At 44.0% G+C, this 11,887-nt stretch overlaps 1 protein-coding gene across 1 annotated transcript; it reads left to right on the top strand.

Moving 5' to 3' along the window:
* The first annotated feature begins 269 nt into the window (after positions 1–269).
* p2ry1 (purinergic receptor P2Y1) lies at positions 270–5,758 on the top strand. Its single transcript, XM_088300377.1, has 2 exons — positions 270–561; positions 2,555–5,758. The coding sequence occupies exon 2, from the start codon at positions 2,588–2,590 to the stop codon at positions 3,647–3,649; it is 1,062 nt and encodes a 353-aa protein (XP_088156503.1). The 5' UTR covers positions 270–561; positions 2,555–2,587; the 3' UTR covers positions 3,650–5,758.
* Positions 5,759–11,887: the final 6,129 nt, after the last annotated feature.

Here is an 11,887-nt window from a genome sequence, read left to right as displayed (position 1 = left end):
TAAAGTCTGTTTTCTAACCCCAAAAAGCATTGCAACCCACACTGTCGTGTTCTAAAAATGATTTGTAGGTATCCGACAAATGGGTTATTATTATTATGAGGGATCATCCAATAATCTCTTACTTATTTCATGGGCTAGAGTTCAGTAACAGGAGGAGGGAGGTGGAGGAGGCGGTCTGGGAAGCCTGTGAGTGGTTTTTGTGGCTCTTGTGCACCTCCCCTCACTCGCTCTCTCGCTCGCTCTTCCCGCAGCTCATTCATGCCAACGCCTGCAGCTGTCTCTTTCTTTCTATTGCTCCGTCCGTCCCTCCACCGCCGCCGTCTCGCTGCTGGCCACCTTTCACTTCCTCGCACAACCGCCGCCCGCCCTTCTACGTAACCGACTTTCGCACGCATGCACATACACACACACTGCCTCAGTGCGTCAGCTCATGCAAGGTCGAAAGTGCGCAACTTTTCCAAGCGCCCGAGCGGACCGACCAGAGGCACCTGACTCAGCCTCGCTCTTTTTAATAATCTCCCGAGTGGGAATAGGAATGTGGACTACAAGTGGAGCTGAGTGGTGAGTACACTACGTCTACGTGTGTGATCCAGTGTGTGTTTTTGTGCGTGATCCGCAAATGTGAAGTTTGTGTGCAACTACTTCTGCACGTGAATGCAAGAAATGCATGCGGCTAATTATTGCGACGGAATCGTGTAAAATCCATTTACAGTCATACGACTAAATTGGATGACACTATGATGATGCAGTAATAGGCAAGAATGTCAACATGATCATGGGGTTCGTACTTCATGCAAAAAAGGTTCCAGGTTCAAGAAGGTGCCCGTGCCCTTGAACAACCACCAGAAAATGGGTGCTGGAAATGTTCCCAGTGTGTCAGGCGATTGGATTCGAGTCAGAACAAATCATAGCATCCTCTTCTGTGTATTGTAACAGAGGACAGTTATGTCTCAGAATGTGACATCTGTATGTTGGGAGTGTACATGTCGTATGAAAGCGCGCTCCTTTGAGCGGGACACCGAGAAGGGTTTGTATGGGATTTAATTAGCCAGTACGGTCAATGAAGCTCATCTCGGCAGGGGATCAAGACCTCTGCCGTTACTCCGCTGTTGGCTTCTAATGACCCATCACAGCGACAAACTCGGACCCGAGAGAGGAACTCTCACAGGTTAGCGAGCACTAGAAAGCTGGTCAGTATATATGGGACCAAAAGCAAAATAACACCCTGGAGTCCAACGTTGGCTCGTTAATACGATGACGAGTAAGCGTTAGTCGTTCATCAACAGGTACAAATGAAATTATGAATATGGTTAAATATTGTTGTAAAACACAACGTGTGTACTGTTCATACTGTATTGTTATGGTTTTGCAACCTGTCTCGCTCGGTTATAATGCACAAATGGATCTTTCACCTGTAAGAAGGCTTCGGTGCATTTTGATTGGCTATCAGAGGCAGTGAGTAGGCCAATCGTGAAATCTTGAAGCAGACGTGTTGAGTGGAGTTCCGCCGCATCACTCAGTGTTCCGTGGCCCTTTGGGGAAACAAAAGTAGATGAAGTCATTAACACGATTGTGTCACAGCAAAAAGAATCAGGGTTTGGATCTCAGCTCGGCCGTTGTTTTGTGTCAAATTGGTATCTACGTTAGGAGTAAGTCATTTAAAATCACCTTAGTCTGAAGTGTGAATGTGATTGATGGGCGATCAATCGATGCGGTACCGACTCGGCTCAACACTCATTTGGCAAACTCAGATCAGAGCAGGCACTGCTGTTGACCAACCAATGCTGTTCAATTATTGGTGAGAAAATCCTCAAGTTAATGCTGTCATGCTATATTTTTGCTGCTACAGTCTGTTTTTGTCTGATAAAATGTCTCTCCTTCATGAGTAAAATTAATAAAGGAAGCTATTGTTCTCTGTCATTGGTAGCATGTCTCGTACATTGGGTGATTCGTTGGATGCTGTGTGGTTTTCACATTTAACTGACCTCAAACCGAATAGTGTGTGGGATGGATTGATTGTGTTTTGAGGCGACGGAGGATGAAAAATACACTGCACTGCTTGGCACGACATGACGACAGCTATGTGAAGTTTGGCTCGATCCAAGCAAACTGGCATAGAGAAAGGAGTTCAGAACAGTCACCCTCCCCCCGAAAAAAAAAATTAAAAAATCACAATCCAAAAATGAATTGAGGCAGTGACCGTTAAGAACGGAAAAAATTGAGTTTCTATACATCCCTTTCGATTAAGTTGTAGAACAGACTCTGGTCCTCAAGAGCCCCTACCTGCATGTTTTAGATGTTTCCCTCCTCTAAAGCACCTTATTCAAATGGTCAGCTCTTCGGTAATCTCTGCAGAAGCCTGATAATGATCCGAATGATTTGAATCAAAAGTGTTGGAGGAGGGTGATATCGGAAACATTTAAGATCGGGGCCCTCGAGGATCAGAGTTGGTGACCGCTGGTCTCGCTTTTTTTCCCCTATCAAAGAATTGATGTCCAAGACAATTTGTCTGTAAAATGTCTGTTCCCTTAATGTTTTCTTTGATTGTCTCCAGTCAAAGGTCAAGCCCCTGCCCCTGACGGACACCATGACCTCTGACCTCAACCTGAGCTCCCTGTTGAACGTGAGCGAGCTGCACAACCACTCGCGAGGATGCTCGCTCACCAAGACGGGCTTCCAGTTCTACTACCTGCCCACCGTCTACATCATGGTGTTCATCACGGGCCTGGTGGGCAACAGCCTGGCCATCTGGATGTTCGTGTGCCACATGCGGCCGTGGAGCAGCATCTCCGTCTACATGTTCAACCTGGCGCTGGCCGACTTCTGTTACGTGCTCTCGCTGCCCTTCCTCATCTTCTACTACTTCAACAAGACCGACTGGATCTTCGGCGACGTGCTGTGCCGGCTGCAGCGCTTCATCTTCCATGTCAACTTGTACGGCAGCATTCTGTTCCTCACGTGCATCAGCGTGCACCGCTACACGGGCGTGGTGCACCCGCTCAAGTCCCTGGGCCGCCTCAAGAAAAAGAACGCCGTCATCACCAGCGCGCTCGTGTGGGCCGTGGTGGTCCTCGCCATCTCGCCCATCCTCTACTACTCGCGGACGGGCTCCAAGCGCAACGCCACTACCTGCTACGACACCACCACCGAGGATGAGCTGCCCGGTTACTTCATCTACAGCATGACGTTGACCGTCTTCGGCTTCTGCATCCCGTTCATCATCATCTTTTGTTGCTACGGCATGATCGTCAAAGCCCTGATCTGCAACAACATGAACAACGCGCCCCTGCGGCAGAAATCCATCCACCTGGTCATCATCGTCCTGGCCGTCTTCGCCGTCTCCTACCTTCCTTTCCATGTTATGAAGAACCTGAACATGCGGGCTCGCCTGTACTTCCAGAGCCCGGCCATGTGTGACTTTAACAACCGTGTCTACGCCACCTACCAGGTGACCCGCGGCCTGGCGAGCCTCAACAGCTGCGTGGACCCCATCCTCTACTTCCTGGCTGGTGACACGTTCAGGAGGAAGCTGTCACGGGCCACCAAGAAGACCTCCAAGAAGGGGGACAATGCGCTGCAGTCCAAAAGCGACGAGACGGCACTCAACAGTCTGGCGGAGTACGTGGAGAACGGCGAGCGGCGGATGTGAAGCTACGATGTTGGATAAAGGAAGCACTGTGCGGACCCCAGAGGCCATTTTTACCCTGTGATAATTGTCCGTATGGTTACACTCCGGTGCTGTGTTGTTGTGCACGTGTGCTGTTTTACGTGACATACAACGGGCATTATATTAGGTACACCTACGCAATCTATTGAGACGCAAAGCAAAAAGTGCCTTTACAAAGATATCAATGCTCCATTTCATGTGTTCTGTGATGCACATCCAGTTATAATATATGATGAAAGTATTTATGCTTCTTGTATTTTTCAGTGTATATGTTATGATTAGTAGTCATAGCCCTTTCTGTAATAATTAAGAAAGGTATAGGAGATACAGAAAATGACTTAATGGACGTTTACAAAAAGCGTGTCAATCAAAAGCATCACCATCCTTGTAAAGGCAGAATTTCCACTACCTCTCATGAGATTGTCCAGTTGTGTCTAATATTTTAGCTTTTCCATTATCCCCATGAGAGACAGTCGTTGAGCTCATACCTGGAACTAAAAGGTTTCTCTCTTGAATTTGCTGAGGAGTAAAAGAGATTAAAAAGATTGGAACCTGCACTCCGCAGTCACCGAGCGTAGGCTGCATCGATGGTTGTTAAGCAGTCGGGGGGAGTGGCCGTAATCGACTTCGAAGGACTTTATCTACTGACTGGACACAGCATTAGGTACACCTAATGACTGTCAATACACGAGCTGCGCTCCACTTTGTCATCCCGAGATATTGGTGTGTTGATCATGCCGCTCTTGTATTGGATCTCATTCGACGGTGTGCCTAATGAAATGTCCAGTGAATACACTCACCGTAATGGAGTTTGAAATGCACTACACTGAACAAGTGTGGGGGGGGCATGGAGAGGGGGTTTGTGCCTCCCCCTCTCCTCCTCCTCCTCCCTGCGGTGGACCGCTTTGGCAGCTTGACAGCGACGAGGTTGAAACAGCTGTGTGGCCACCATCTTGTTAACCTGCACAGACGACAACGACAAAACACAAAGTTAAATACCAACAGTATTGTGTGTAAAGCACACCGCAACGAATGTTCTTTCCACTGTACAGGATGTTGTTTAATGTGCGCGTGTGGAGTCTTGTAGCAAATACTGTCACTAAAACTTGACTAACTGTTTATTGCAACATGTAAAATAAACGTGTTTTAAAAGCGAGCCACTTGAAGACACCTCGACACTGCATGGGCCATCAACTCCTAATTGGAAGTTGACGCGATACGTTGAAAGGTGGTTGATGGCCTTCTTGTCCCTTTTATACTGCACGGTGCTGTCACGACTTTCCACGATGGTTTTCCATTAGTTGTGGGAACTTGGTGATGTAAAGCACTGCCACTGTCGCACATTAGTTAAGTAATCGTTTTTGTATTTGTGGCTACATGGCTAGAAAGGACTTTAGTGCTGGACACTGCAGTTGTGTACTCTGCAGTCTCCACTTGGCTGCACTTTAGATAAAATGTAACTTCTTAGATTTTTTTTTTTAATTCTCCTTCATTTTCCTTTTACCAAAAAGTAAACTTGTTCTGTTTGAATGTTTGTTAGTGAGCTCCACAGTCTCCTTTTGCTGCAACTTCCTGCCCTCAGTAACCTGCCAGATGAATTTATTTTTATGGGCCCCGTGATTTGTGGGGGATAGGTACCGGACCCAGTCAGCAGTTAGTGAAAATTTGCGTATCATTGACATCCAATGAAATGCATTGGAAAATGTTTAAAAAAAATGCATGGAACATTGCTCACAAAATTTTAATATGCGATTAGCATGACACACAGGGAGGAGATGATATGGGGGGGGGGACCCCAAAAATCCAGAACATAAAAAAATGTTTTAAAATAATTTAAAAAATGGGATTAAAAAAAGTAAATAGGAAAATGTGTAAATATACACAGCTAGTAATAACAAAAAGAGAAACGAAATCTGATCAGCAGCAGTTGTAATGTCATTATTTGCCAATTAATCAATGACCTCATTGATTGGATACACAAAATAAGATTTGTTGCCCCTGCGACGCTCAACACATATTTTCCATGTATTGAATATTTTGGGGGTTAAATGTTTTTTTAAATGCATTTCAATGGGTGTCAATTACACATGAATTTGTAAATGGCGGGAGTCGACTGTACAGTCGATAAAGAAGTTGTATAAATAGATTAGGTGGAATAGTCTGTCGGCTCATTCCAAAATCCTCATCAAATAAAGCTGACTATTATTTCTGTGTTCAATCTTCTCTCAGATACTTTTTTTCCTCCTTAGCATACCCCAAAATTTACATGCTGACGAATGTGTTCAACATATTAGCGTGCAGTCTTGTACTCCACAGTCTCGACTCAATCGGCCCTCAGTCTCTTGCGGATAACATTTTTCTCCTTTACTCCATCCAAAAAGTAAATAACGCACAAGATATTCTCATTGTTGGTGTTTGTTAGTGTCTTTTTGGGATTGATGCATTCAATGCCAAGTGTTTTTTTTTTTTGCAGTTTACCACAGTTGATGGAAATCAAATTGGAAACTGCTCAGATGAAAAATGAAGATGTTGGGGAAATTTGGCAGCTGAAGGATTGGTTTATTGATTAAACTGAGTCGCTGACTTTTTGTCACGTCTATTATTTTGCTGTGACTTTATCAATAATTTAAAAAAGTCATCTCTGTCGACTTTTCAGGCGCCTCCTCCTCTTTATCATCGTCCTCCTCGTCCTGCAGGGTTGTTGACTTTCTATTTCAACATTGCCAAGAGGACGCAACGGAATGAGGGGAGGAATAAATGAGCAGCACTTCTTTCCTTGAGCTTATCCCAAGACATCTTTTGTGTTTGTTGCAACGAGGGAGGGGGCGGTGTTGGCCAGGATCCTTGGGGGGGGCCACACATGACTTTGGGCACCAATCTCCCTGCTTGGCGTGTGTATAAAAAACAAGCTTTCGATCTCCTCCTCGCTTGGGTGCCTGAAGGTGATGAAACCCTTTTTTCTCGCTGTTTTGTTGCTTCTTTTGTCCTAACTAAAGTTAAGCGTTGACAGCCGTCCTTAAATCCAGCAGATTTATGTCTTTGCTTGTGTGTTGCTCTTTGATTAATGACAGGAAGGTACGCTTGCGCCAAATGTGAAATCAAACTCTTGACACACGGAGTGTAGTGTGACACTAAGGACACCGAGTAAAGTTGGGGACAGTGACGACATTTAAGATGCGATCATGTTTAGGGCAGATGGGGGCACAAACACGTCCGTCATAGCCGAAGCCACCTGTCTGCAGTGAAACTCCAAACGAGAGTCTTTGTGCCCATGCGGTGTGTTCATTAGCATATTAATTGTACAGCTTCATTCCTAAAGCTTTAGACCAGGCGTGGGCAAACTACGGCCCGGGGGCCACACGACTGGGGACCGAGGAAGGTCCCAAATTAGCTGGGATAAGTTGCAGCTGCGCAGGACGCTAAACAGGACAGGACGATAAAATGCGTGGATGGTTTTGCAGTGTAAGATGTTTTTGTTGACGTAAAGCATAGGTGTCAAACTGCGGCACGTGGGCCAAATTTGGCCCGCAGTGTAATTATATTAGGCCCGTGAGGCTATACCAAATGACTACTATGCCATTTTACATTTTTTATAATAGTAACATTCAAAACAATAATTGTAATTTTAAAAATTAAACATTGTACTGCATTATTAAAACCATTTAAAATAAAAATTTGCAATAAATAAAATAGCATTTATATTGTTTTTAAAAAAAATTAAATGCTGGCCCGCGACTTTGTTCAAGTTTTACTTTTCGGCGCACTGTGTATTTGAGTTTGACACCCCTGACGTAGATTTGAGGCTATAAGCTTGCAGTTCATAAGCGCTGGGTGTGGTTTTTTTTTGTTTTTTTGAGGGATTTTGATTGATTGATTTTCTTTGTTTTGTCTTGCGATATCAGCAAACATTTGAGATACGAGGACGCTTCAGGGGAGCGCACTTGAATACATCCAGCCACCTTCAATTCACATTGGCTTCCTTGCAGTGGAAGGACACTATCATTCGGTGTTTTTAATGAATCATTAACCTCACACATGAACAAGGAAGGACAACACGTTAAGGTATTGTCGTGTTTATTTCAGATATTTCCGTGCTTGCGGGTTATAAGGACAGCAAATGTGACTGTGTTTTTATTCAGTGCAATTTTCTTAGTTTAAAAAAAAAAAATTCTAATTTCAAACTTTTTTGGGGGTTGTTTTTGGTTTGATTGAGTCCACTGGTCAGTGCAAGTTCATGACAGTTTTGTGATAAAACTGCATTTGGATCGGTGTGCCCGGGTCTTGTTGTTATTGTTGTAGCCGTGACAACAGGGTGGCAGCGTTCGCTTTTTGTGAGCGGGCCAAAGCGGGGAAACGCAACTGTGGGAACCACACAAACAACATCCTGCATTTCCTGTGGTGGATGCCACAACTCGCGGTTACACGATGGAATTCATGCACGCCACCGCACAATACGCCAACATTGAGTTCCCATGTAGATGACAATCATGGACTTTTTAAAAAAAAATTTTTTTTTTGGGACGCATTTACTGTAGAAGACGTTTGCCAGCTTGGCATATCTCACACCTCACTGACAGTCAATGACTCAGACGGTGTGAGTCATTGAGTGTGTCCAGAACAGTGATTCTGAACATTAATATAACCGTTTCTCGTCCTTCACTTTCAACAACTTTGTAATATTTTTTCATGGCTTTCCCTTGTTTTATTGTATAATCGTGATGTGATATAATGCAATGTAGTCGGATTCAAAACAGTATGAGGCCATGTCGTTGACTCATTCACCGCGAGCCATTTTCAAAACAGAGTTAGCACTTCATTGCCAACCATTTTAGGTCACTTTAACTGATCTCTCAAGAGCCACAGAATATTATGTTCCGATACAATATAACTACCAAACCAGAAATAAAACGTTCAATTTTTTTTCATTCATTAATAATCAGCAGTGGAAAAAAGCAGGAGAAAGCAATGTTTAGAATTGAGGAGAATGAAGAGATTGTGGTGACACAGCTTCTTAGATGCGATTTGAATGAAGGAACGGACGATCAGCAGTATGCAAAATGCCATCGGCAACAATTGTCCTCTCTCATCGGCTGTTAGCAAGCAAATCAGTGAATGGGATACAAGTGACAAAAGTAATGCAACGAAAAGTTAACTAATACCGACTAAAACTTGTTTTTTACTGAGTCACGATGGCCACCATACTGAAAAAAAATATTGGCTCCACAAAGTCCAGTGGGGTATTCGTGTATTGGTACATTCATAATGATTTTATGCAAAATCGAGGCACATCTTTTTCTAGGGTCTTTTTTTGAGTGTGACTATTTTACCATAATTCAACGAGAACTAGTCCCATTTCAAACTAGTCCCATTTCAAATAAATACATAAATAAAAACCTCTCATTCCGAGCCGCGAGCAAAAAAAAAAAAAAAAAGCAATCCATCCATCATTTTGTCATTCAATATGAACATCCACATTGTCACGCTGTCCACAATAAGGGTGCCAGAATGATGAACGGCATATGGCCGCACCACCGGAGCGATGCTATCGAGTGTCCACCAGATGCCCGCTGGGTCCGTTACCCTCCACAGCATCAGCCCAGTGAGCTGAATATATTTGGGGCCGTATGTTGAGAGTTCACTTTTGACTTAGACACTTCCATCATGTTGACAGCAGTGCGGGTACAAATGGGAAGGACGGGGGTTAACAATCCTGCACGAACTCATGAATGCTCCCTGGCAACAAACGGCAAATGAGATAAGGTAATATTTGTAACATTGCCGTTCTGCGGCTGACCTAACTGCATTCTTCCGTATAGCAACGGCACGAATCAGGCACCGTCTTGACTTCCCGCTGATGTTCTTGCCGCATTGTAGTGCCGCTCTGCATCAGCTTTAAAGGTCAGACTTGGAGCGTAGACGGACATTCGCGTATTACAACAGTTTCAAGTCACACTGGTAGGCAGCCAGTAGCTCAGTCTGTAAGGACCAAAAAAGTGTCAGGTTTAAGACGGAACTGCATATTTTTAGGGCGTGGTTCATTTGCTTCCGAGCGCTGCAATGTAAGCTGGACCCCTGCCAGCTCATGGTGTGGCACTTCCAACACTTGAATCTTTTTGTATTTATTGTGTCTACGCATAAATAATAAAAGAAAACCAAGTATGGAACTTAAATGTCCCCCTGGAGGCACAGCTGGAAGATGGTTAAACGATGTCGTGAACAGACGACGGCGTATGGCAAACAGACTAACGTGACGTTTGAGTGGGTGTTGAAGCCTGATAAGCACTGCAAGGTAGGACTTGTACCTTTGAGATCAGCTGGGGTTAAATGCAAAAAAAAAAAAAAGTTGTGGAGGAGGGAGGAGAAGAGGAGTTGCGGAGGAGGGGGGGTTCTGAGATAAGGGAGGTGTGAGTCAAGAAGCCGAGAGCTAAGGTGAAAGCAAATACGCTTGTTGGCTTAGGGAGAGGTGAGGGAGTGCAGAGAGAACGTAAGATGAACGCGGCATATAAATATATACACTTTACATCTGCACCACTTCATTGGATGACGTTTTCACATCTCTATACAACAAGGTAAAGATATGGTACGGTGCAACGCGCTATTGTAGGATTCAACACAATGCGATACCATATCGTGCCACACAGGACAGGGAGATGATGTGATGCAATATCATCCAATACGGATACGGAAAGAGGCAATTTGGTGCTACGATGCCTCAAGGAGCAGACTGTCAAGACCATTCCATGATTTGAAAAGCAATAGCAGAATTCAGCAGTTATGTGGTCCCGTGTGGCAGTTAAGAGGTGAACGGCTGAACATTTTGAACAAACTGGAGATGTTTGAGAAACGACTGGCTGACTCCAAAGTTAAGTGCTTGACAATACAATGCGGAGTGATACGAGAACATTGAGTTAAGATATGGAGAACCAAGAAGGTCTTTGTATATTTGGACAAGCGTACAAAATCCACGTGTTTTTCTCCATGGAATTGTTTTTATTATTTATAAATCTCTTGCATTCAATTTCGCTAGAGTACCTAATTGAAATTCCAGGTCATTTAACATCAAATGTGATTTATTTTTTTCCCATACTCTAAATGGCATTGATTTACACACAAACGCCACGAGGCCACGAGCACGCACAGTTTAAAGAAGTAATATTTGCTCCCAAGTCGAAGTGCTACGTTGTGACTGCAGCCCGACTGTTTGAGCAATGAGCGTGTGATGTGCGATGGCCTTCCTCCCGCTGATGGTTTCTACCCGAATAGCCAGGATCGTCATTCTCCGGACTGCGCTGCTGCTGAGATGATAAATCTCGTAATATCAGCGTTTACGCACGGGCAGATTGTAACCAATGGTGCAGTGTGTCGTTGCGTAGACTACAGTGCGACAGACTCGTACAAAATCAGGCACGAATTCCAATGCAAGCGACGGATAAAAAAATACTCACAGGTGGGTACACACAATGATTTTTATAAAACATTTGTGAGAGCGCTCACACGTGCTGAGGAGATCAATCTTTGCGTGTTCTAACTGCTCTATTTGCGTGTGCAGCGCAAGTCTAGCCGACTAATGGAGTTTTCTTTCTCTTGGTATTTCATCGATGAGTGTGTTTGCGCGCATGTTGGAGTGAACACAGACAATTTACTTCCTGGCCATTGAAAAGCAACTCCACTCAGTGGCAAATTCATTGCAGGGGAGTTGCGCACAGACTTTGGCATTGCAGAAGCAGAAATATACTCGCTGGTTGGTGACTATTCAGGATAAACTGGTCTATTATTTTATTTATTTATTTATTTTAATCAGAGAGGCAAGTAAAAGTTTTCTCCAGCACATTTGGGTTTCATAATAATACGAAAACAAACACAGTAATATATTTAGTAATATTTATGAATTAAATGTTAGGTTCCGCAATGTGTGGAATTTTATTCTGAAACATCATAAATACAAATTACAATGCATGATAAAATTCTGAAAAAATTAAAAATCTCTAGAAAACCGGATGTGATATAAATTTGGCCAGGGCAATCCCAGCTCACCACTGGGAAGTGGACACCGCCTTCCACCCCCCGATTGTGTCCGTGCGTGACACTCCCCTCCACATACCTGTGCCACACCCCAGGTGATAAATATAATAAAGATGATGAATATGTATTTCTCTCGTGATTCAGAATGTTCAAAGCATGCTGTTGTCATATTTACAAAAGAAACACAAAGATATCCAC

This window comes from Idiotropiscis lumnitzeri, chromosome 7 (assembly GCF_059441095.1).
Source record: "Idiotropiscis lumnitzeri isolate Australia: NSW breed Sydney's pygmy pipehorse chromosome 7, RoL_Ilum_1.0, whole genome shotgun sequence".
NCBI classification, from domain to species: domain Eukaryota; kingdom Metazoa; phylum Chordata; class Actinopteri; order Syngnathiformes; family Syngnathidae; genus Idiotropiscis; species Idiotropiscis lumnitzeri.
Note: the sequence above shows the minus strand (reverse complement) of the source record. Positions and strands in the feature narration are given on the sequence as shown.

Bases quoted from the DNA above. Each gene is read 5' to 3' on its own strand.
- p2ry1 (XM_088300377.1), top strand. From the start codon at position 2,588: ATGACCTCTGACCTCAACCTGAGCTCCCTGTTGAACGTGAGCGAGCTG.